The sequence below is a fragment of the Coregonus lavaretus genome, assembly GCF_964263955.1.
Source record: "Coregonus lavaretus genome assembly, chromosome: 10".
Lineage (NCBI taxonomy): Eukaryota > Metazoa > Chordata > Actinopteri > Salmoniformes > Salmonidae > Coregonus > Coregonus lavaretus.
This window is the reverse complement of record NC_139997.1, coordinates 59,149,767-59,176,486: the sequence shown is the minus strand read 5'-3', so window position 1 is coordinate 59,176,486 and position 26,720 is coordinate 59,149,767. Positions and strand designations below refer to the sequence as shown.

General features: G+C 42.3%; 1 protein-coding gene across 1 annotated transcript in view; it reads right to left on the bottom strand.

Annotated features, from left to right (window-relative positions):
* LOC311135950 (phosphatidylinositol-3,5-bisphosphate 3-phosphatase MTMR4-like) overlaps positions 1-25,830 on the bottom strand; it is a 135,262-nt gene extending 109,432 nt beyond the window's left edge. Inside the window, exons 1-2 of the mRNA XM_084169992.1 lie at positions 25,735-25,830; positions 13,728-13,830 (exon numbers count right to left, since the gene is read on the bottom strand). Coding sequence (XP_084026118.1) covers positions 13,728-13,760 — 33 coding nt within the window. The 5' untranslated portion in view covers positions 13,761-13,830; positions 25,735-25,830. The remainder of the gene's footprint in view (positions 1-13,727; positions 13,831-25,734) is intronic.
* Positions 25,831-26,720: the final 890 nt, after the last annotated feature.

Sequence of the window (26,720 nt, the reverse complement as noted above, 5' to 3'; positions counted from 1 at the left end):
ATCTGCGTCATCTGACCACTTTTTTATTAACCGAATCACTGGTGCTTCCTGCTTCAGTTTTTGCTTATAAGCAGGAATCAGGAGGATAGAGTTATGGTCAGATTTGCCAAATGGAGGGCGAGGGAGAGCTTTGTATGCGTCTCTGTGTGTGGAGTAAAGGTGGTCTAGAGTTTTTTTCCCTCTGGTTGCACATTTAACATGCTGGTAGAAATTAGGTAGAACGGATTTAAGTTTCCCTGCATTAAAGTCCCCGGCCACTAGGAGCGCTGCATCTGGATGAGCGTTTTCCTGTTGATTAATGGCCTTGTACAACTCATTCAGTGCAATCTTAATGCCAGCATTGGTTTGTGGTGGTAAATAGACAGCTATGAAAAATATAGATGAAAACTCTCTTGGTAAATAGTGTGGTCTACAGCTTATCATAAGATACTCTACCTCAGGCGAGCAAAACCTCGAGACTTCCTTAGTATTTGATTTTGTGCACCAGCTGTTGTTTACAAATATACACAGACCGCCACCCCTTGTCTTACCAGAGTCTGCCGTTCTGTCCTGTCGATGTAGCGTATAGCCTGCTAGCTGAATGTTATCATTGTTGTCGTTCAGCCACGACTCCGTGAAACATAAGATATTACAGTTTTTAATGTCCCGTTGGTAGGATAACCGTAATCTTAAATCGTCCATTTTATTCTCAAAAGCTTGAACGTTGGCTAATAGGATTGATGGGAGAGGCAGTTTACTCGCTCGCCGTCGGATCCTTACAAGGCACCCGGATCTGCGTCCGCGATATCTCCGTCTCTTCCTCACGCGAATGACGGGGATTTGGGCCTTGTCGGGTGTTTGTAGGATATCCTTCGCGGCCGCCTCGTTGCAGAAAAAATCTTCGTCCAATGCGAGGTGAGTAATCGCTGTCCTGATATCCAGAAGCTCTTTTTGGTTATAAGAGACGATGGCAGAAACATTATGTACAAAATAAATTACAAATAACGCGGAAAAACACACATAATAGTACAATTGGTTAGAGGGCTGTAAAAAGGCAGCCATCTTCTCCGGCGCTGTTGTTGTATGCTCTCAGGCTAGATTCCTTTGTTCATATCATAACATGACCTGAACCAAAGTTACTCAAAGGATCGTCTAGATATTGTTTTCACCTTTATGTGTTTGCGTGTTAAGTTTTTCCTAATTGTAGACTACTACCTTTAACACTTGAAGTTAATAAAGTATTTTGTTGAAATATTTTGTTTTTTAAGCACTACCTCACTGCTTTAGCACATGGCCACATTCGCATGTGTTCCAATGTACAGTGGGGAAAAAAAGTATTTAGTCAGCCACCAATTGTGCAAGTTCTCCCACTTAAAAAGATGAGAGAGGCCTGTAATTTTCATCATAGGTACACGTCAACTATGACAGACAAAATGAGGGAAAAAAATCCAGAAAATCACATTGTAGGATTTCTAATGAATTTATTTGCAAATTATGGTGGAAAATAAGTATTTGGTCAATAACAAAAGTTTCTCAATACTTTGTTATATACCCTTTGTTGGCAATGACACAGGTCAAACGTTTTCTGTAAATCTTCACAAGGTTTTCACACAATGTTGCTGGTATTTTGGCCCATTCCTCCATGCAGATCTCCTCTAGAGCAGTGATGTTTTGGGGCTGTCGCTGGGCAACACGGACTTTCAACTCCCTCCAAAGATTTTCTATGGGGTTGAGATCTGGAGACTGGCTAGGCTACTCCAGGACCTTGAAATGCTTCTTACGAAGCCACTCCTTCGTTGCCCGGGCGGTGTGTTTGGGATCATTGTATGCTGAAAGACCCAGCCACGTTTCATCTTCAATGCCCTTGCTGATGGAAGGAGGTTTTCACTCAAAATCTCACGATACATGGCCCTATTCATTCTTTCCTTTACACAGATCAGTCGTCCTGGTCCCTTTGCAGAAAAACAGCCCCAAAGCATGATTTTTCCACCCCCATGCTTCACAGTAGGTATGGTGTTCGTTGGATGCAACTCAGCATTCTTTGTCCTCCAAACACGACGAGTTGAGTTTTTACCAAAAAGTTATATTTTGGTTTCATCTGACCATATGACATTCTCCCAATCCTCTTCTGGATCATCCAAATGCACTCTAGCAAACTTCAGATGGGCCTGGACATGTACTGGCTTAAGCAGGGGGACACATCTGGCACTGCAGGATTAGAGTCCCTGGCGGCGTAGTGTGTTACTGATGGTAGGCTTTGTTACTTTGGTCCCAGCTCTCTGCAGGTCATTCACTAGGTCCCCCCGTGTGGTTCTGGGATTTTTGCTCACCGTTCTTGTGATCATTTTGACCTCACGGGGTGAGATCTTGCGTGGAGCCCCAGATCGAGGGAGATTATCAGTGGTCTTGTATGTCTTCCATTTCCTAATAATTGCTCCCACAGTTGATTTCTTCAAACCAAGCTGCTTACCTATTGCAGATTCAGTCTTCCCAGCCTGGTGCAGGTCTACAATTTTGTTTCTGGTGTCCTTTGACAGCTCTTTGGTCTTGGCCATAGTGGAGTTTGGAGTGTGACTGTTTGAGGTTGTGGACAGGTGTCTTTTATACTGATAACAAGTTCAAACAGGTGCCATTAATACAGGTAACGAGTGGAGGACAGAGGAGCCTCTTAAAGAAGAAGTTACAGGTCTGTGAGAGCCAGAAATCTTGCTTGTTTGTAGGTGACCAAATACTTATTTTCCACCATAATTTGCAAATAAATTCATTAAAAATCCTACAATGTGATTTTCTGGAATTTTTTTTCTCAATTTGTCTGTCATAGTTGACGTGTACCTATGATGAAAATTACAGGCCTCTCTCATCTTTTTAAGTGGGATAACTTGCACAATTGTTGGCTGACTAAATACTTTTTTCCCCCACTGTATATTCTTTAAGAGATGGGTGGGTCTAAGGCTTTAGAGGGTGATGCTAAATGGGCGTAACCAAAGTACAGCACTAAAGCTATACAACAATAGGTAATTTAATACTGTAAAAGGTTTGCCTAATGGGGTAACTTGGTGAGATAATGTTCAGAGAATCCATTTAGGTAATTTCACAGCAAAATGTTTGAATGCCTTTTTCTCCTAAATGGGATTATAAATGTATCAACTATTAAACCAGCATTACTTCCCCATGTTTCCTCCAACTATAGTGGATGATATGCCATTTTGAAGCTCAGAGTCTGTACTTTTATCCAATGTAAAAAACACTATTTCAAATTTTGGAACATAAGACTGAAAAGAGATGGTGGGTCACATATACTGAACAAAAATATAAACATAACATGCAACAATTTCATTAATTTTACTGAGTTACAGTTCATATGAGGAAATCAGTCAATTGAAATAAATTCATTAGGCCCTAATCTATGGATTTCACCTGACTAGGCAGGGCCTGGGAGGGCATAGGCTGACCCACTTGGGAGCCAGTCACACCCACTGGCCACTCTCCCATGAAGCCCAGATTGGTGAAGTGCTGTAGACACTGTTGTCCTTCTGGCAGGTTCTCCCATTGCAGGCAAGGAACTCTGCAGTTCTGTCAGAGTAGTCATTGGGTTCTTAGTAACCTCGCTGACCAAGGTAATTCTTGCCTGGTTGCTCAGTTTGGTCGGACGGCCAGCTCTAGGCAGTCTGGGTAGTTCCATATTTTTTTCAATTTCTCAGTGATGGAGACCATTGTCCTCTTAGAAACTTTCAACACTAGAAATTGTTTTATACCCTTCCCCATATACAGTTGAAATTGGAAGTTTACATACACCTTAGTCAAATACATTTAAACTCAGTTTTTCACAATTCCTGACATTTAATCCTAGTAAAAATTCCCTGTCTTAGGTCAGTTAGGATCACCACTTTATTTTAAGAAAGTGAAATGTCAGAATAATAGTAGAGAGAATGATTTATTTCAGCTTTTATTTCTTTTATCACATTCCCAGTGGCTCAGAAGTGTACATACACTCAATTAGTATTTGGTAGCCTTTCCTTTAAATTGTTTAACTTGGGTCAAATGTTTCGGGTAGCCTTCCACAAGCTTCCCACAATAAGTTGGGTGAATTTCGGCACATTCTATAGGATTGAGGTCAGGGCTTTGTGATGGCCACTCCAATACTTTGACTTTCTTGTCCTTAAGCCATTTTGCCACAACTTTGGAAGTATGCTTGGGGTCATTGTCCATTTGGAAGACCCATTTGCGACCAAGCTTTAACTTCCTGACTGATGTCTTGAGATGTTACTTCAATATATCCACACATGATGCCATCTATTTTGTGAAGTGCACGAGTCCCTCCTGCAGCAAAGCACCCCCACAGCATGATGCTGCCACCCTCGTGCTTCACGGTTGGGATGGTGTGCTTCGGCTTGCAAGTTACACCCCTTTTCCTCCAAACATAACGATGGTCATTATGGCCAAACAGTTCTATTTTTGTTTCATCAGACCAGAGGACATTTCTCCAAAAACTATGATCTTTGTCCCCATGTGCAGTTGCAAACCGTTGTCTGGCTTTTTTATGGCGGTTTTGGAGCAGTGGCTTCTTCCTTGCTGAGCGGCCTTTCAGGTTATGTCAATATAGGACTCGTTTTACTATGGATAAAGATACTTTTGTACCTGTTTCCTCCAGCATCTTCACAAGGTCCTTTGCTGTTGTTCTGGTATTGATTTGCACTTTTCGCACCAAAGTGCATTCATCTCTAGGAGACAGAACGCGTCTCCTTCCTGAGCAGTATGACGGCTGCGTGGTCCCATGGTGTTTATACTTGCGTACGATTGTTTGTACAGATGAACGTGGTACCTTCAGGCGTTTGGAAATTGCTCCCAAGGATGAACCAGACTTGTGGAGGTCTACAATTTTTTTTCTGGGGTCTTGGCTGATTTCTTTTGATTTTCCCATGATGTCAAGCAAAGAGGCACTGAGTTTGAAGGTAGGCCTTGAAATACATCTACAGGTACACCTCCAATTGACTCAAATGATGTCAATTAGCCTATCAGAAGCTTCTAAAGTCATTACATCATTTTCTGGAATTTTCCAAGCTGTTTAAAGGCACAGTCAACTTAGTGCATGTAAACTTCTGTCCCACTGGAATTGTGATACAGTGAATTATAAGTGAAATAATCTGTCTGTAAACAATTGTTGGAAAAATTACTTGTCATGCACAAAGTAGATGTCCTAACCAACTTGCCAAAACTATAGTTTAACAAGAAAGGTGTTGAGTGGTTGAAAAACAAGTTTTAATGACTCGAACCTAAGTGTATGTAAACTTCCGACTTCAACTGTATATGCCTCATCACAATTATATCACAGAGATCTACGGACAGTTCCTTGGACTTCATTGTATTGTTTCTGCACTGGCATACACTGTCAACTGTGGGACCTTATATAGACAGGTGTGTTTCTTTCTAAATCATGTCCAAACAATTGGCCACAGGTGGACTCCAATCAAGTTGTAGTGAGATCAAGGATGATCAAAGGAAATTGCACCTGAGCTTAATTTGGAAGGTCATAGCAAAGGTGTGAATACTTATGTAAATTAGATATTTCTGTAACTCATTTTCAATAAATTAGCAAACCTTTTTAAAAACTTAATTTTATTGTGTCTAGATGGGTGAAATAAAAATCAATTTAATCAATTTTGAATTCAGGCTGTAACACAAAATGTTGAATAAGTCAAGGGGAATGAATACTTTCTGAAGGGACTGTATATTAGTCCTATTATTCCTGTAGCATAGGCTATGCTGCAGTAAATGCATCTTACCGGTCACAAGAAAAAAAGCTACCACCTGATGAGATGATTCATAGATTGTGAACTGCGCTCCGTACTGAGATGCGCCGTCTGTCCCCAACCTGAGTGTTGATGATTAATCATGCAGATAGCAGAGGTCATAGAGAAGACAGATTTAGGAATTGCATATAATTTAACAGTTCCATTTCACGCCATGCTGTTCATAGAAATAATATTATTTGGGGTATACAAAAGCCAGGAGAACACAAGATTTTCCCACAGAAATGTTCCTTGTCCAGGAGACATTTGACAAGAAGAATGGGTCAGCCAACCTTCCCATTCATTCAGAGCACCCCAGTGGGCAGACTGTCCACCCACCGGCCCCCATAGACAATTAGAGCTTGGCTCTCGCCTGGCACACAAAGGGCCCAGGCCTGTGCAGAGGGGCAGGGTGGAATTCTCCAGATCCACCCAACCAGAACGACTGGGTCACGAGCTGAACCGGCACATTATCGATTTATAGTCACACAAACGGGGAAGGATGGTCCCTGCCTGATGCTTTGATAAACAATTTTCACTCGTCCTGACTAAGTGACTGACTGACTCTACTCCTGAACATGTATAGAATGTATAGAATATTTAGTTATTGCTGTAGAAGAAGATTTAATGCCCTGCCATTCACCCAATAACAGGCTGTGTCATAATTCATCTTCTCTGTACTCAGCAACTGTATAGACATGCACCAGGCAGAGCACTCTAATAAGAATTTTGCATTTTTCAAACATCTGAAAGTGCTTCTCCTGCAATCTAGAGCCATAATCATTATGCTTAAATCTATGTCAAAAATATGTTTATTTTTCTGCATATCTAAGCATCCCTCTTGAGCTGTCTGTAGCCTCCAGAATGTTGATTCTTTTTTTAGAAACTGAAGATGCCTCTCTGCATCTCTGCTAAAAACTGGGTAAAAGATTGAAAGGAATGTGAGTCTTATTCAGTACATTTAGTAATTGCTTGCCTTTCTAAAGTCTACCAACTTTGTCAGGAGGCATGAATATGTACCACTTTACATATTCATACCTGAAAAAATGAAAACCTGAAAATCTACAACCACCACCCCTCCCACGACCCTTTCACATCCCACCACTGCAAAACAAAAATCTAGGGGAAACACTGAGTTAACATTTATAATTTAGAGGCTTTAAAAAAAAAGGCACACTACACTTACAAATCTAGTTTCTGATTTTTTCTGAACTCAAAAGTGGTCTTGGCTGTGTGCTTAGGGTCGTTGTCCTGTTGGAAGTTTAACCTTCACCCAGTCTGAGGTCCTGAGTGCTCTGGAGCAGGTTTTCATCAAGGATCTCTATGTACTTTGCTCTGTTCATCTTTTCCTTGATCCTGACTAGTCTCCCAGTTCCTGCCACTGAAAGACATCCCCACAGCATGATGATGCCACCACCATGCTTCACCGTAGGGATGGTGCCAGGTTTCCTCCAGACGAGATGCTTGGCATTCAGGCCAAAGAGTCAAATCTTTGTTTCACCAGACCAGAGAATCTTGTTTCTCATGGTCAGAGTTCTTTAGGTGCCTTTTGGCAAACTCCAAGCAGGCTGTCAAGTGCCTTTTACTGTGGAGTGGCTTCCGTCTGGCCACTCTACCATAAAGGCCTGATTGTTGGAGTGCTGCAGAGATGGTTGTCCTTCTGGAAGGTTCTCCCATCTCCACAGAGGAGCTCTGTCAGAGAGACCATCGGGTTCTTGCTCACCTCCCTGACCAAGGCCCTTCTTCCCCGATTGCTCAGTTTGGCCCGGCGGCCAGCTCTAGGAAATGTCTTGGTGGTTCCAAACTTCTTCCATTTAAGAATGATGGAGGCCACTGTGTTCTTGGGGACATTCAGTGCTGCAGAAATGTTTTGGTACCCTTCCCCAGATCTGTGCCTCGACACAATCCTGTCTCGGAGCTCTACGGACAATTCCTTCGACCTCATGGTTTGGTTTTTGCTCTGACATGCACTGTCAATTGGGGGGCCTTCTTTCCGAATGCACTGTATGTTGAGTGCATGTATTGACAGCATGCTGAGGGAATAAACAGCGTGGAGGAACTTTTTGTTTCCTGCTTGAGTGACAGGGGGCGGGGCTTCCTGTGTGTGGCCCGGGAACTGGAAGCAAGCAGCCGCAGGAGGCAGCCTGTCTTGTTTGAACAGCGTAGAGAAGTGTTGCACTGAAATATTGTTACGAATTGTCTTGGATTTTCTTTTAGTCGCACTGCTGCTCCCAAAATAAAACTCCACGTCGCAAAGCAAAATATTTCAATGCAAATGCAACCAAATTGGTCACACTTTAAAGTCCTATTTATCCTACACTAGTAACACTGTAATCATGTTATTGCATTGTAATTGCATACTAATGGAGTTTAGCTGTTTATGTAATTACACAAGAGGAATAAGGGAGGGACTGTTCATAAAAACAGTGGCTATCATGAAATGTAATGTATTCATTTCCATATTTTCACAGGTACCAAAAAATGAAAGAGAAATGGACTTCTTATGTCTGTGGCAGACTTGACTGCTAAACAACACAAAAACAACAGCAGAAATGGAGACAGAAATCCACGATGTACTATGAAATGAAAAAACTAAAACGCAGGCAATAGATCTTACACTTCAATCAATTATGGATGAACCAGAGGCTCCAAATAGGGAGAACCCCATCGTTGTCCAAGTCATGGAGCAGCCTCAGCCATCTCCGAGAACCCAGAGTCCCAACACTGTCCAAGAGGGGAAGGTATCATATATTCCTAGAATAATATTACAACATTCAAAATATTTGAGCTGTGCGTAAAATGTGTAATTTGCTCTTTATATTTGATTACTTTATTGAATAGTTTAAAAACTGAAATAATAAAATAATCCAGTTTATGAACATTACGGTAATGAGAACTTATTAAAATATACATATATTTTGGGGAAATAGTTTTTTTTAAATCCTACTTTATAAGTCTTAAAATAATGAGATTATTTTGTGCATCCTCTTGGAAAAGGTGCAATAAAATAAAAAAATTCTGATCAATTAAGAAAATTAATTTAACATAGACAATAATTTGAGATAGTATTTTAACAATTACAAAATAAATTGTCTTTGTCTTTTTAAAATGTACCAATAGAATTACCAAGTTTGTGAGAATCACCCAGCTGATGCTTCAGCACTGTCCTTAACTGTTTTTGAAATGATCACCATATCAGCCACAAGAGGGCATCCTTTCTAAGTCTGTGCTGACACAAACGTGGATACTTGCTGCAAGATGTGGATACAGGGGAGTAAAGAATACTCTCACAAAGCCCAGAAATGTGTGGAGTGTGGACAGACCTGGACTAATCTAGACCACCCGTTTCACCACCTGGGCCCTATAGCTTGTGTTTTGACTCGTATCAATTAGGTGCTAACAGGCTGGTGTTTTAAGACTGCCACAGTCTTCCACGAGGCATTCAGACAGTAACTGGGCCTTGCACACCAAGATTATGATTTGCATATAACCTTTGATGTGTACAGAGGCGTAGGCAGAAATTGCCATGTGGCTGGGCGTGAGTTAAAGTGACTGGGCCAACATTTTCCCAGCAAAGATACCCATACATCAGTGGTGTAGTCTCTGTGAATGAAAGGAGCCCTGTGTGAGAAATTCTATGAGAAACTGATGTAGGCTTCTCTGAATTACCTAAAATCATAGCAAATGCGAAATACATCCACCATGATATCCAGAATTAAATAATAGGCCTAGCCCTTATGGCTGATATGTTAGACTAGGGGACCAGATAAGCTCAGAGGTAAGAAAAGGAACAGATTCCTGTGGTGTTGCGTTACATGAGAACGGGATACTTGAGGAGTTCCTACACTTCACAGCAGCTGAAGGCTTGGATGCTAGTCACTGCTGATTCATCTCTGTATTGTACCATCACAAAATACAGATAATGGATGAAGTGTTCAGTCCGACAGTCCAACCTCATGAAATAATCAACATATTATCAAGATCGACCACTCCCACTCAAAGGAGTGATCTACAGTACAGGCACAACAGGTGGATTCAGGACACCAGCTCGTCACTAGATTGGAATATGCGCAAACAGTTTATTGCACTATTATACAAAGAAGCAGGGAAGAATAGAAAGCCGTGAAAGTGTTTTCATTAAGCTCGAGAGTGCACACTTTTTACCATATAAAAACAGCCACACACAATACAAACACTATATCGTCAACTCTATGGCGGGTATGAAATGAATAGCTCACTTTGAACAAGCAAATGCTACTGTAGGCATTCAGGCATGAAAAGATGAAATCATTATACATCATACCACGGCAGGTATGAATACACTATATCACTTGAATCAGCAAACGCATACGTAGCCTACCAAGGCAGGAAGGAAAACATGAAATCATCATACATAGCCTAATATCACAGTGGGTAGCTCACTTATAATCAAAACACATCAACACGTCTATCAACCTATCAAGGCCGGCATGAACATATGAGGCTAAATCATAAATAAACAGTATTCAGGCTTACATTTCTTGTGTTCTTCAAGTTTTACAGCACAAGGCATAGACGCCTAGGCTTGGTGTTGCAGATGGAGATTATTTCGTCACAGTCCAAGTCACTGAGTTCCCTTTCAAACGACAACAGGGCTAAATTGTTGAGACGTGCAGTCAGCATGCAAGATCTGATGTGGAGAAGAGTCTCTCAACAGTACATGAAGTCATAGGAAAGGTGATGGCCCTTAGTACCAAATCAAATTGTATTTGTCACATGCGCCGGATACAGCAGGTGTAGACCTTACAGTGAAATGCTTACTTACAAGCCCTTAACCAACAATGCAGTTAAGAAAAATAAGTTCAAAGTAAAAAAAATACATACCAAAATTGTTTATTTATATATATTAAAGAGCAGCAGGAAAATAACAGTAGCGAGGCTATCCGCAGGGGGTAACGGTACAGAGTCAATGTACGGGAGCACAAGTTAGTCGAGGTAATTGAGGTAATATGTACATGTAGGTAGAATTAAAGTGACTATGCATAGATAATAAACAGAGCAGCAGCAGCGTAAAAGAGGGGGTGCGGGTAGCCATTTGATTAGCTGTCTTATGGCTTTGGGGTAGAAGCTGTTAAGAAGCCTTTTGGACCTAGACTTGCCGCTCCGGTACCGCTTGCTGTGCGGTAGCAGAGAGAACCGTCTATGACTAGGGTGGCTGGGGTCTGACAATTTTTAGGGCCTTCCTCTGACACCGCCTGGTATAGAGGTCCTGGATGGCAGGAAGCTTGGCCGTACCCACTACCCTCTGTAGTGCCTTGCGGTTGGAGACCAAGCAGTTGCCATACCAGGCAGTGATGCAACCAGTCAGGATGCTCTCGATGGTGCAGCAGTATAACTTTTTGAGGATCTGAGGACCCATGCCAAATCTTCTCAGTCTCCTGAGGGGGAATAGGCTTTGTCGTGCCCTCTTCACAACTGTCTTGGTGTGTTTGGACCATGTTGGTTGTTGGTGATGTGGACACCAAGGAACTTGAAGCTCTCAACCTCTCAACCTAGTCTATTGATGTTAGGGAAAATGTCAGGGCTGCAGCTGTCCAAAAATTCAATAAGGGATGGGAATTCCTGAACTCCCCCCCGCGAAGGTGCTTACAATCCTTATATCAGTCTCCAAGAAGTGGCCTCTGAGAAATGTCTAAACATTTTACAGAAAACACCACCCCTTGTCGAACAGTATTTCAGCCAGTAAAAACAAAAACAAAAAAAACTGTCCATACAACTCCGATGAGAAACACTGCGATTTTCCATTGATCACTGTAGAGGGGAACACTCGCATTTTGGGGTGTGTGGGTGGTTCATCAACTGCAGAAAAATCCCAGATGGATTCATGATGACATGCTCACCATGACGAGGCAGGGCTGGGCGATGGTGAGCTAGCTGGGCAGCGGAAGTCGAAGCAGCAGCCGTGCTAACCTCCTCATGGGAGGTTCTCCCATCTGACAGAGCTCCAGAGTTCCTCTGTGGAGAGTGACCATCGGGTTCTTGGTCACCTCCCTGACCAAGGCCCTTCCCCCCGATTGCTCAGTTTGGCCGAGCGGCCAGCTCTAGGAAGAGTCTTGGTGGGTCCAAACTTCTTCCATTTAAGAATGATGGAGACCACTGTGTTCCTGGGGACCTTCAACAGTGCAGACATTTTTTGGTACCCTTCCCCAGATCTGTGCCTCGATACAATCCTGTCTCGGAGCTCTACGGACAATTCCTTCGACCTCGTGGCTTGGTTTTTGCTCTGACATGCACTGTCAACTGTGGGACCTTATATAGACAGGTGTGTGCCTTTCCAAATCATGTCCAATTAATTGAATTTTACCACAGGTGGACTCCAATCAAGTTGTAGAAACATCAAGGATGATCAATGTAAACAGGATGCACCGGAGGTCAATTTCGAGTCTCATAGCAAATGGTCTGAATACATTTGCAAAAATTTCAAAAATAATGTTTTGTCATTATGGGGTATTGTGTGTAGACTGATGAGGAAAAACATTTATTTAATCCATTTTAGAATAAGGCTGTAACATAACAAAATGTGGAAAAAGGGAAGGGGTCTGAATAGTTTCCGAATGCACTGTATATAGAAATAACATTGCCAGCTACATTTCCTAATGTTTTGCTAAAAGTTAATCTTGCATTTTAACTTGCTAAAACAACACGAGAAAAACAACCGTCAGAGCGCTGTCTGCTGATCAAATGCCCGTTCATGAATGCGGGAATTTGATTGGTCTGAAGACAAGATCAAAGATTTTTCCTCAGAGTGCAACTGAAACAACTACAAAATGTGTCTGAAGCTGAGCAGAAATTACATTTTAGATCTCAGTTTACAAAATGCAGCAAGATATTTTGTTTTACTTTTTCTGTGTGAAAAAACGAATTCTGCGTTAAAGAGCCGATTGGCACGTTTGTTTTTCTATTGCTCATTAGAAAAACGAGATTTCAGTCTTGGGAGGTGTTTCCTGACTGATTCCGCGTTTGGTTAATAATGTCTGTCCCCTATGAGACAATGTAGCCCGTTTCACTTTCTCAAAACCCGCAGAATGAAACATAGATAACTCAAGAAATCTGTAATAAATGTTGAGGTTTTTGCCAAGGATGTTTTGGTTGCACAATTTTACATCTAACTAAGGTGTTCGTTTAAGTATTAAGTACAAGTTACTTTATGACCAGAATAATCCTATTTACACGTTGTAGCCAATTTTGACACTAGAATAACTGTTTATGACTCATATCGATGCCACATAGGCCATTTTCAAAAGGGATTCATTGCTTTTTAAAGGCAGACACTCTTTAACGCGAACCATGCAGTATGAAGGAACCCCTGTTCTGAATGCAGCAAACAGGAACATAAAATGCCCCAGCCTAGTGAGAGGTGAGGGGTCACCAGAAGGCACAGGGCACACATTCAACCACTACTCCGTCCTCAGGTGTTTGTGAGTGTGGTGTAGAAATGTGTGTCATCAGCCAAAACATGTTCAACCCTGTTTTGAATTCAATAGGGTCTGGAGTGGATGGGTTCATGCTGTGATGAAAAGAGCCTTCAGGGACTTGTCTGTACCATTGGCTTCCCAACACAGCACGTTTGAAACATTCAACGAATATCCTCTACGTGGTTTAGGCATGTGAAAACAGCTGCAATGTTTCTAAAAGTCTACATAGAGCCTTATTGGTGATGAGTGTCAGAGACCATATACAAAATGATGATACTGAGAGGTCATACCATACTGCAACTAAACATTAATTCGATTTTAAAACAATAAACATTTATCCCCATGGGTCAATTTTCATCACTGTATCATTCCATACTGAAGCATAGTAGCCGAATGTGGAGTACTTGTGTGAGAAACGTCACAGGAAGAAGAATAAGCCAGTGAGACATGAAATGACAGCAGCTTCCCTCCCATTTGCTCCCGTGGTGCTGTCTGATTGCCTTACCATGCTGTCAGTCTGTTGTTCTACACCAATCATACTGGCTGTCCTCCCCAGCTACCTCCGCTCTCCTCCCCACTACCGGGCTCCGCTGTGTCAGCGACGTCTCCTGCCAACATAGAAGAAAGACCCACAGCGTTAAGACAGTGTTTTCCATTAGCACCGGCCGTTTTCTGGCACATCATTTACACTATATATACACACACAAAAGGTATGTGGACACCCCTTCAAATTAGTGGATTCAGCTATTTCAGCCACACCCATTGCTGACAGGTGTATAAAATCGAGCACACAGCCATGCAATGTCCATAGACAAACACTGGCAGTAGATTGGCCTTACTGAAGAGCTCAGCGACTTTCAATGTGGCACTATTATAGGATGCCACCTTTACAACAAGTCAGTTCATCACATTTCTGCCCTGCTAGAGCTGCCCCGGTCAACTGTAAGTGCTGTTATTGTGAAGTGGAAACGTCTAGTAGCAACAATGGCTCAGCCGATGAGCAGGTGTGCACATACTTTTGGTCATGTATTTTCTTTTGCGTGTTTCACCTTTCATCCAGATTTTCATACAGTCATACTGTTTCTGTACCATACCGGGGTATACAGTATTACCGGAAGTGCACACAAGGGGCGCTATTTAAAAAATATGTAATCGTTTATAAAAAAAATAAAAAATGGGGGGAACATAGATCTTGATCCAGGAGGTGATTGATTGTCTCCGCTGTAACCAAGAATCTTGATCATGCAATCAAGCCACTTAGCTAGCAAGTTAGCTAACCAAATGCATAGCTGGAGCCCTGAGCTGGATAACACTTATTTATTACATCTTATTTAGGCTGCTGTTGCCAATTATGTGCAGATAAATTATGAAAACATTTGTTAAAGATGGTGAATCACTGCAGGAACAATAGGTAATGGACAGCCTCATTCTGGCCCAAATATGATAATTTGGAATTCAACAATAATAAAAAAGGAATTCAACAATATAAAGATGTTGTATTGACCTTAGAAGGGAATCAAATAAATGTTTTGAAAATGTATTTATTAGCCCAAGTTTATCATAAATCATGAACAGTATGAATCAGTGATTCATATTTAATGCAACTTTCTGAAGAGGAAATGGCCCTGTCTGTGTGTGTGCGGCGCACGCGTCTACCACTTCGTGTAGCCTTTAGCGATGACGCTAATGAAAACAGACTTCTGGTAGATGGAAAGGCTTTCCCAAAAACCTTCTCAATTAAAATGTTAACTACAAAGTAGCATATGCTTACTTAGCAGAATGGCATCATCAATCCAACAGGTATTTGTCTAGCAAACTCTACCATAACATGTGCTTTACAAAAACATCGCTAAACAACAGCCTCTTGCTAAGTGCACACTTGAATTAAATGGTAACTACACCCATAAATCTAAATTTCTCAAATTCTTACCAGACCTCAAAAGTGGTCTCCTGGTGTGGTTTAAGCATTGTCGTGGACTTAGAATATCAAATGTTGTTTTTCTATTTTAAAATAATAATTAAGTGTGATTGAGAGTGAAAACCTAAAGAAAACTGGGAAAAACAGAAACCTAGAAAAACTAAACTGAATTTGGGAAAGAACAAAACGGAATCAAAAAATAAATTGCTTAACAAGTCACATAAGTTGCATGGATTCACTCCGTTTGTAATAATAGTGTTTAACATGATTTTTGCATGACTACATCATCTCTGTACCCCAACACATACAATTAGGTGTAAGGTCCCTCAGTCGAGCAGTGATTTTCAAACACAGATTCAACCACAATGACCAGGGAGGTTTTCCAATGACTCGCAATGAAGGGCACCTTTTGGTAGATGGGTAAAAATAAAAATAAAGCAGACATTGAATATTCCTTTGAGCATGGTGAAATTAGACTTTGGATGGTGTATCAATACACCCAGTCAATACAAAGATACAGGCGTTCTTCCTAACTCGGTTGCCGGAGAGGAAGGAAACCACTCTGGGATTTCACCATTAGGCCAAGGATGACTTTAAAACAGTTACAGAGTTTAATGGCTGTGATAAGAAAAAACTGAGGATGGATCAACATTGTAGTTACTCCACAATACTAACCTAATTGACAGAGTGAAAAGGAAGACTGTAGAGAATAAAAATATTCCAAAACATGCATCCTGTTTGCAAAAAGGCACTAAAGTAATACGGAAATAATTGTGGCAAAGCAATACACTTTTTGTCCTGAATACAAAGTGTTATGTTTGGGGAAAATCCAATACAACACATTACGGAGTACCACTCTCCATAATTTCAAGCATAGTAGTGGCTGCATCATGTTATGGGTATGCTTGTAATCGTTAACGACTGGGGAGTTTTTCGGGATACATTTTTTTTTTACAGAATGGAGCTAAGCACAGGCAAAATCCTAGAGGAAACCTGCTTCAGTCTGCTTTCCACCAGACACTAGGAGTTTAATTCACCGTTCAGCAGGACAATAACCTAAAACACAAGGCCAAATCTACACTGGAGTTGTTTACCAAGAAGACGGTGAATGAGGGCGAATTACAGTGTTGACTTAAATCTGCTTGTAAATCTTTGGCAAGACCTGAAAATGATTGTCTAGCAATGTTCAACGACCAATTTGACAGAGCTTGAAGAATTTTGAAAATAATAAAATGGGCAAATATTGCACAATCCAGGTGTGGAAAGCTCTTAGAGACTTACCCAGAAAGAAAGGTGATTCTAGGTGATTCTAACATGTAGACTCAGGTGTAAATGAGATGTCTGTATTTCATTTTCAATACATTATGGGGTATTGTGGGTAGATGGGTGAGAAAAAAATATCAATTTAATCCATTTGGAATTCAGGCTGTAACAACAAAATGTGGAATGAGTCAAGGGGTATGAATACTTTCTGAAGGCACTGTACTTCTGGAAAACACTGCATTAGAACTTGTGAGTGTAAGGGGGAGCAAATACACACACACCCACAGACATTGATATGGGAAAAAACAGACACTTTGGGGGTGAGTGTGTACCACAGTCATCGTTACAAAGGGGCAATTCGACGGTGACCGAATTGTGCTGAGATTCAGATTTTTCACTTAAAATGTATGCCAAACAAAATCCATTGATTTTACATTTTTTGTCATTTAGCAGACGCTCTTATCCAGAGCGACTTACAGTTAGTGAGTACATACATTATTTTGTTATTTTATTTTTTTCATACTGGCCCCCATGGGAATCAAACCCACAACCCTGGCGTTGCAAACGCCATGCTCTACCAACTGAGCTACATCCCTGCCGGCCATTCCCTCCCATAACCTGGATGACGCTGGGCCAATTGTGCGCCACCCCATGGGTCTCCCGGTCGCGGCCGGCTACGACAAAGTTTAACAAACCATACAACTCAAGGACCACTTTTAAACAACACACTTCACTTTTTTGGTAAAATCTCCCTCAGTTTTTTATGTAAGCACGTTTTCCAAAAACTCTTAAATATCTGCTCCGAATTATGATTCAAAGATGTCTGCAGAAAGAATGGGGTATCAGCTACGACATTAAACTTTTAAAAATAAAGAAAATAAAAAAAATGCGCTTTTGGTTATTGAACTACAGTAAGAGAAGTGGATTTATGACAGGCGGTCCCGTCTTCAGTCAGCAGTTCATTCCACACATATTTATTTTTCTACGGTTATGACGGTTATTATATTTTCATGAACGTCTTCATCCATAACCGTCGGTTACACGGTTATGCAGTAATAATGCCAGCCCTAGTACTGTACTATACTTTTCTTTACTGTACTGAACTCTACTGTAATGTAGTGTACTTTTCTGTCCATATTTGTGAAACAGTCGTCTATGATTGGTTCAGATTTGGTCCGGTCCAAATCTGAACCAATCATTGACGTCTATGTTTGGGCAAAATGAGGGCCGGTCCAAAAGTTTGTGGACGTTGAAATCATGACTGGTCTGGACCAGACCAAAAAAACGACGTCTGTGGACGTTGAAATCGAGTAAATGGAAAGAGGGGGCTCATGGATAGGTGTCAGTAAGAGCCAGGAGAGGTGGCATTAATTGTAGAGAGAGAGACAGAGAGAGACAGAGACTATTCACACTCTTGCTTTGATCTCCAGACGACAGAAAGAAAACAGTTACCAGCAGAACATAACAGTATGCCAGTGGAAGAGAGGACAGTAAGTAGCAGGTGACCCAACTTTGGTTTGTGACTACTACAGTGCATTCGGAAAGTTTCAGACCCCTTGACTTATTCCACATTTTGTTACGTTATTCTAAAATGGATTAATTAAAAAAGGTTCCTCATCAATCTACACACAATACACCATAACGAAATTGAGCTCAGGTGCATCCTGTTTCTATTGATCATCCTATTGATGTTTTTACAACTTGATTGGAGTCTACATGTGGTAAATTCAATTGATTGGACATGATTTGGAAAGGCACACGTCTATATAAGGTCCCACAGTTGACAGTGCATGTCACAGCAAAACCCAAGCCATGAGGTCGAAGGAATTGAATTCGGAAAGTATTCAGACCCCTTGACTTTTTCCCCATTTTGATATGTTACAGCTTTATTCTAAAATTGATTAAAACGTTTTTTCCCCCCTCATCAATCTACACACAATACCCCATTATGACAAAGCAAAAACAGGTTTAGACATTTTCCTCATTTATTTATTTAAAGCAGGTTTTCATCAAGGATCTCTCTGTACGTTGCTCCGTTCATCTTTCCCTCGATCCTGACTAGTCTCCCAGTCCCTGCAGCTGAAAAACATACCTACAGCATGATTCTGCCACCACCATGCTTCACCGTAGGGATGGTGCAAGGTTCCCTCCAGACGTGACGCTTGGCATTCAGGCCAAAGAGTTCAATCTTGGTTTCATCAGACCAGAGAATCTTGTTTCTCATGGTCTGACAGTCCTTTAGGTGCCTTTTGGCAAACTCCAAGCGGGCTGTCAAGTGCCTTTTACTGAGGAGTGGCTTCCGTCTGGCCACTCTACAATAAAGGCCTGATTGATGGAGTGCTGCAGAGATGGTTGTCCTTCTGGAAGGTTCTTCCATATCCACAGAGAAACTCTGGAGCTCTGTCAGTGAGACCATCAGGTTCTTGGTCACCTCCCTGACCAAGGCTCTTCACCCCCGATTGCTCAGTTTGGCCTGGAGGCCAGCTCTATAAAGAGTATTGGTGTTTAAAAACTTATTCCATTTAAGAATGATGGAGGCCACTGTGTTCTTGGGGACCTTCAATGCTGCAGACATTTTTTGGTACCCTTCCCCAGATCTGTGCCTCGACACAATCCTGTCTCGTAGCTCTACGGACAATTCCTTCGACCTCAAATCAAATTGTATTTGCCACATGCGCTGAATACAACAGGTGTAGACATTACAGTGAAATGCTTACTTAAAAGCCCTTAACGAACAATGCAGTTTAAGAAAAAAATTAAAGTAGCAAATAAATAAAGAGCAGCAGTAAAATAAAATAACAGTAGGGAGGTTATATACAGGGGGTACTGGTACAGAGTCAATGTGCGGGGGCACCGGTTAGTCGAGGTAATTGAGGTAATATGTACATGTGGGTAGCGTTAAAGTGGCTATGCATAAATAATAAACAGAGTAGCAGCAGCGTAAAAGAGGGGGTTGGGGTGAGAGGGGGGGCAGTGCAAATAGTCCGGGTAGCCATGATTAGCTGTTAAGAATCCTTGCGGAAGCAGAGAGAACAGGCTATGACTAGGGTGGCTGGAGTCTTTGATAATTTTTAGGGCCATCCTGACTGATGCAACCAGTCAGGATGCTCTCGATGGTGCAGCTGTAGAACCTTTTGAGGACCCATGCCAAATCTTTTCAGTCTCCTGAGGGGGAATAGGCTTTGTCGTGCCCTCTTCACGACTGTCTTGGTGTGCTTGGACCATGATAGTTTGTTGGTGATGTGGTCACCAAGGAACCTGAAGCTCTCAACCTGTTCCACTACAGCCCCGTCGATGAGAATGGGGGCGTGCTCAGTCCTATTTTTTTTCCTATAGTCTCCTTTGTCTTGGTCACGTTGAGGGAGAGGTTGTTATCCTGGCACCACACGGCCAGGTCTCTGACCTCCTCCCTATAGGCTGTCTCATCCTTGTCAGTGATCAGTCCTACCACTGTTGTGTCGTCTGCAAACTTAATGATGGTGTTGGAGTCGTGCCTGGCCATGCAGTCATGGGTGAACAGGGAGTACAGGAGGGGACTGAGCACGCACCCGAGGGGCCCCCGTGTTGAGGATCAGCGTGGCAGATGTGTTGTTACCTACCCTTACCACCTGCGGGCGGCCCGTCAGGAAGTCTAGGAACCAGTTGCAGAGGGAGGTGTTTAGTCCCAGGGTCCTTAGCTTAGTGATGAGCTTTGAGGGCACTATGGTGTTGAACGCTGAGCTGTAGTCAATGAATAGCATTCTCACGTAGGTGTTCCTCTTGTCCAGGTGGGAAATGGCAGTGTGGAGTGCAATAGAGATTGCATCATCTGTGGATCTGTTGGGGCGGCATGCAAATTGGAGTGGGTCTAGGGTTTCTGGGATAATGGTGTTGATGTGAGCTATGACCAGCCTTTCAAAGCACTTCATGGCTACAGACGTGAGTGCTACGGGTCGGTTGTCATTTAGGCAGGTTATCTTAGTGTTCTTGGGCACAGGGACTATGGTGGTCTGCTTGAAACATGTTAGTATTACGATTCAATCTTAGTCCTGTATTGACTCTTTGCCTGTTTGATGACTCGGAGGGCATAGCGGGATTTCTTATAAGCATCCGGGTTAGAGTCCCGCTCCTTGAAAGCGGCAGCTCTACCCTTTAGCTCAGTGCGGATGTTGCCTGTAATCCACGGCTTCTGGTTGGGGTATGTATGTACGGTCACTGTAGGGACGACGTCATCGATGCACTTATTGATAAAGCCAGTGACTGATGTGGTGCTCTCCTCAATGCTATCGGAAGAATCCCGGAACATATTCCAGTCTGTGCTAGCAAAACAGTCCTGTAGCTTAGCATCTGCGTCATCTGACCACTTCCTTATTAACCTAGTCACTGGTGCTTCCTGCTTTCGTTTTTGCTTATAAGCAGGAATCAGGAGGATAGAGTTATGGTCAGATTTGCTAAATGGAGGGCGAGGGAGATCTTTGTACACACCTACAGTGAGGGAAAAAAGTATTTGATCCCCTGCTGATTTTGTACGTTTACCCACTGACAAAGAACTGATCAGTCTATAATTTTAATGGTAGGTTTATTTGAATAGTGAGAGAGAGAATAACAACAAAAAAATCCAGAAAAACGCATGTCAAAAATGTTATAAATTGATTTGCATTTTAATGAGGGAAATTAGTATTTGACCCCCTCTCAATCAGAAAGATTTCTGGCTCCCAGGTGTCTTTTATACAGGTAACGAGCTGAGATTAGGAGCACACTCTTAAAGGGAGTGCTCCTAATCTCAGCTTGTTACCTGTATAAAAGACACCTGTCCACAGAAGCAATCAATCAATCAGATTCCAAACTCTCCACCATGGCCAAGACCAAAGAGCTCTCCAAGGATGTCAGGGACAAGATTGTAGACCTACACAAGGCTGGAATGGGCTACAAGACCATCACCAAGCAGCTTGGTGAGAAGGTGACAACTGTTGGTGCAATTATTCTCAAATGGAAGAAACACAAAATAACTAACTGTCACTCTCCCTTGGCCTGGGGCTCCATGCAAGATCTCACCTCGTAGAGTTGCAATGATTATGAGAACGGTGAGGAATCAGCCCAGAACTACACGGGAGGATCTTGTCAATGATCTCAAGGCAGCTGGGACCATAGTCACCAAGAAAACAATTGGTAACACACTACGCCGTGAAGGACTGAAATCCTGCAGCGCCCGCAAGGTCCCCCTGCTCAAGAAAGCACTTATACAGGCCCGTCTGAAGTTTGCCAATTAACATCTGAATGATTCAGAGGAGAACTGGGTGAAAGTGTTGTGGACAGATGATGCTAAAGAGCTCGATTTTGGTCTCAACTCAACTCGCCGTGTTTGGAGGAGGAGGAACGCTGTCTATGACCCCAAGAACACCATCCCCACCGTCAAACATGGAGGTGGAAACATTATGCTTTGGGGGTGTTTTTCTGCTAAGGGGACAGGACAACTTCACCGCATCAAAGGGACGATGGACGACGCCATGTACCGTCAAATCTTGGGTGAGAACCTCCTTCCCTCAGCCAGGGCATTGAAAATGGGTCATGGATGGGTATTCCAGCATGACAATGACCCAAAACACACAGCCAAGGCAACAAAGGAGTGGCTCAAGAAGAGGCACATTAAGGTCCTGGAGTGGCCTAGCCAGTCTCCAGACCTTAATCCCATAGAAAATCTGTGGAGGGAGCTGAAGGTTCGAGTTGCCAAACATCAGCCCCGAAATCTTAATGACTTGCAGAAGATCTGCAAAGAGGAGTGGGACAAAATCCTTCCTGAGATGTGTGCAAACCTGGTGGCCAACTACAAGAAACGTCTGACCTCTGATTGCCAGCAAGGGTTTTGCCACCAAGTACTAAGTCATGTTTTGCAGAGGGGTCAAATAGTTATTTCCCTCATTAAAATGCAAATCAATTTATAACATTATTGACATGCGTTTTTCTGGATTTTTTTGTTGTTATTCTGTCTCTCACTGTTCAAATAAACCTACAATTAAAATTATAGACTGATCATGTCTTTGTCAGTGGGCAAACGTACAAAATCAGCAGGGGATCAAATACTTTTTTCCCCTCACTGTATGTGTGTGGAGTAAAGGTGGTCTAGAGTTTTTTTCCCTCTGGTTGCACATTTAACATGCTGGTAGAAATTAGGTAGAACGGATTTAAGTTTCCCTGCATTAAAGTTCCTGGCCACTAGGAGCGCTGCCTCTGGATGAGTGTTTTCCTGTTTACTTATGGCCTTATACAGCTCATTGAGTGCAATCTTAGTGCCTGCATCGGTTTGTGGTGGTAAATAGACAGCTACGAAAAATATAGATGAAAACGCTTGGTAAATAGTGTGTTCTACAGCTTATCATGAGATACTCTACCTCAGGCGAGCAAAACCTCAAGACTTCCTTAGTATTAGATTTTATGCACCAGCTGTTGTTTACAAATATACACAGACCGTCACCCCTTGTCTTACCGGAGTAAGTCGTTCTATCCTGCCGATGTAGCGTATATCCCGCCAGCTGTATGTTATCCATGTCGTCGTTCAGCCACGACTCGGTGAAACATAAGATATTACAGTTTTTAATGTCCAGTTGGTAGGATAACCGTAATCTTAGGTTGTCTCATTTATTTTCAAATGATTGAACCTTGGCTAATAGGATTGATGGAAGAGGCAGTTTGCTCGCTCGCCGTCGGATCCTTACCAGGCACCCCGACCTACGTCCACGATATCTCTGTCTCTTTCTCATGCAAATGACGGGGATTTGGGCCTGGTCGGGTGTCTGTAGGATATCCTTTCCATCCGACTTGTTGAAGAAAAAATATTCGTCCAATACGAGGTGAGTAATCGCTGTCCTGATATACAGAAGCTCTTTTTGGTCATAAGAGAAGGTGGCAGAAACATTATGTACATAATAAATTACAAATAACGCTAAAAAACACACATAATAGTACAATTGGTTAGAGGGCTGTAAAACGTCTGCCGTCTTCTTCGGCGCCATGGCTTGGTTTTTGCTCTGACATGCACTGTCAACTGTGAGACCTTATATAGACAGGTGTGTGCCTTTCCAAATCATGTCCAATCAATTGAATTTACCACAGGTGGACTCCAAATCAAGTTGTAGAAACATCAAGGATGATCAATGGAAACAGGATGCACCGGAGCTCAATTTCGAGTCTCATAGCAAAGGGTCTGAATACTTATGTTAATAAGGTATCTGTTTTTCATTTGTAATACATTTGCAAAAATTTATAAAAAAATGTTTTTTTTGTATTTTTTGTATTTGTATTTATTGAATCCATTTTAGAATAAGGCTGTAACGTAACAAAATGTGGAAAAGGTCAAGGGGTCTGAATACTTTCCGAATGCACTGTAGAGTGGAGATACAAGTTAACCTGGCTGCTATAGATAGTAAAGCCCTCTCCAGACCAGACAACCCTTTCAGTCTCACGGCAAAGCTACTGACTCCTCATGGTCAGTCCTCAGTCAGTCAGTCTGTTGATCCAAGGCGACAAGCCTTCTAATAGGATGAGCGGTGACTTACAGGAAAGGGAAACTCAACATTCCTCAAGAGTTATTACTGGGACCCTGATCCACGACAAGCCATAAAAACCACAGGCTGTCCGAAATGGCACCCTATTCCATATATAGTGGAATAGGGAGCCATTTGGAAGGCAGCCACAGTAAGCACACACCCAGCCAGCAGTAGGCCAGCCTCAGAGAGATAACTAGAGGATATTGACACAGGAGGCAGAGGAAGTAAGAGGGAGAATGAATTCCACAACCAGACTGATCCACCATGCCCAACAATACTCCACATAGTTGGCATTCGCTCTGGTTGAGATAACATGAACTATAGCCTTTAGTAGTAGATGGGTTCCAGTGACAAGGTCCAAGGCAGTTCAATACTTGCCGCAGGTCCAATACTTGGCGTTGATATATACACTTAGACATCCAACTTTGATACTTGAAATGTGTATGTATTTATTTGATTGATTGATTATCCACATCGACGGGGCTGCAGAGGAGCGGGTCGAAAGCTTCAAGTTCCTCTGTGTCCAAATCACTAAGGACTAAAAATGATCCACTCACACGTACAGTCGTGAAGGCGCGACAGTGCCTCTTCCCCCCCTCAGGAAGTTGAAAAGGTTTGGCAAAAAGTCCTCAAAAAGTTTGACAGCTGCACCATTGAGAGCATCTTGACTGACTGCATCACTGCTTGGTACGGCAACAGCATTGCCCTCAATCGCAAGGCGCTACAGAGGTTGGTGCGGACAGCCCAGTACATCACTGGGGCCCGGCTCTCTGCCATCCAGGACCTCTATATCAGGCGGTGTGAAAGGAAGGCCCGGAAGCCACAGACTGTTCTCTCTGCTTCCGCACAGCAAGCGGCAACGAGTCTGACACCAACAGGCTCCTGAACAGCTTCTATCCCCAAGCCATAATACTGCTAAATAGCTAACAAAATGGCTACACAGACATTTTGAGTTGACACTTATATTTTATTTTTGTACTGTCTCTATGCACTGTGACTCCAACACACACACACACATAACATGCACACACATTTATACGGACTACACACACGCACACAATCATAATTTACGCTGATGCTACTCTGTTTATCATATATCCTGATGCCTTGTCATCTTACCCCTACACATACAGTATCTACCTCTATCACTCCAGCATCCCTGCAAATTGTAAATATGGGTATTGGAACTGGGTATTAGCTTCTTACTTTCTCATGTTCTTAATTTTATTTATTGTGTGTTTTTGTTCTACCCTATGTTATTTTTAGTGCTACATTGATATTGATTACTGCATTGTTGGGTTTGGAGCTTGCAAGAAAGGCATTTCACAAGAAAGGCATGTGACAAAACTGAAAAATAGCATGCAAACTCGACATTGGTTATTCAAAACTTTACATGCATCCTCTATCACAAATGTTCAATAAATGTTAAGAAAAAGCATGCAAGGAACACAATCCACCTTTAATTAACACATCCACACAGTAAACTGGGTTGGCCGTGGGGGTGTACGGCTTACACACAGAGCACGCCAACTCCCAAGTTCAAAAAGTAAACAGTGTGCGAAAAGACAAAACAGTCTGTTAGACAAAACACAACAGCCTGAGTATAACATTAACAGTTGTTTCCCCCCTCTGTCTGTAGTAGTAGTTCATCTACTCTTTGCTTCCTACATTTCACTGAGCAGTGTGCACGCTCCTCTCACTTCCCCATACTTCAGACTGACACACCCCCTTCTGCACACTGCACACCAAGTCTTCAAACTAACAGAAAATACTACAAAATCATATTCTAAATCCAGAGCATTTCTTACCTGAGTGAAGCTGATCAGTAGTGCTTTGTTAAAAACAAAACAGTTTTGTGAAAAACGTTTTCCCCAATGTAAAGTTGGAAGTAAAACTCATTTTCCTGCAAAGCAGCAGCATGCAGCGTTCTCCGTCTCCCCAACACACTCTGGTTGTAATCCAGAGCATGACGTCCCTCCCTCTCTTTCACTCACACCCTCCCTCTCTTTCTCACTCACTCCCTCTTTCCCTCCCTTACACACTCTTTCCCTCCCTCCCTTACCTACTTTTTCCCCTCCTTCTCCCTCCATTCCACCTTCTTTCTTTCGCTCTCCCTCCTGCTCTCTTTCTGACAGTGTGCCAGGGTGCTCAGTATGAAGGGAGCCTCCATAGGGCATGGCCGTTTCCGTTTCACCTACTGTACCACCCTTCTCGGCCTCTCAGGCTGCTTCTCAACTAAACTTCTATAATGGGTCTCATTTCTACACAAATCCAGGCCTAATCAAAGAAAGTAATCAAACAACAGCCAGGGCTTGACATTCAGGTAAATTTGACAGTTGCTCACCGGGACATTGCCAACTGAAATCTACTGGCCCAAATGAAAGAAATACTGGCCAGGGCCAATATCTCACAGAAAAGCTGATGATGCATGCATTATTTCAAAAGTGGATGATTTTATCTTTCATTTGAGGGCTGAGCAAGGAGCCAATAATTACCTATCCTCCATACACAAATAATTCCACGCGAAACATTTTTAACCTTCGCGCAATCTCAAAAAGGGTGATATTTTGTTAGCAATTTTGAACAGTCAGCAGACTGTAAAATGTTGTATTTTTTTGCCAACTTCCATTTTGTTATTTGCCAAATTCTGTTTTCCCGGTTTATTTTTTTAACATAGTAAAATGACAAAATTGTATGTTCTAAGTCTACAACAGTGCTCAAACCACATCAAGACACCAGTTTAGAGGTCTGGGAAAAAAATCGAGTTGCCCTTTCATTCAATTGCGCACCTAGC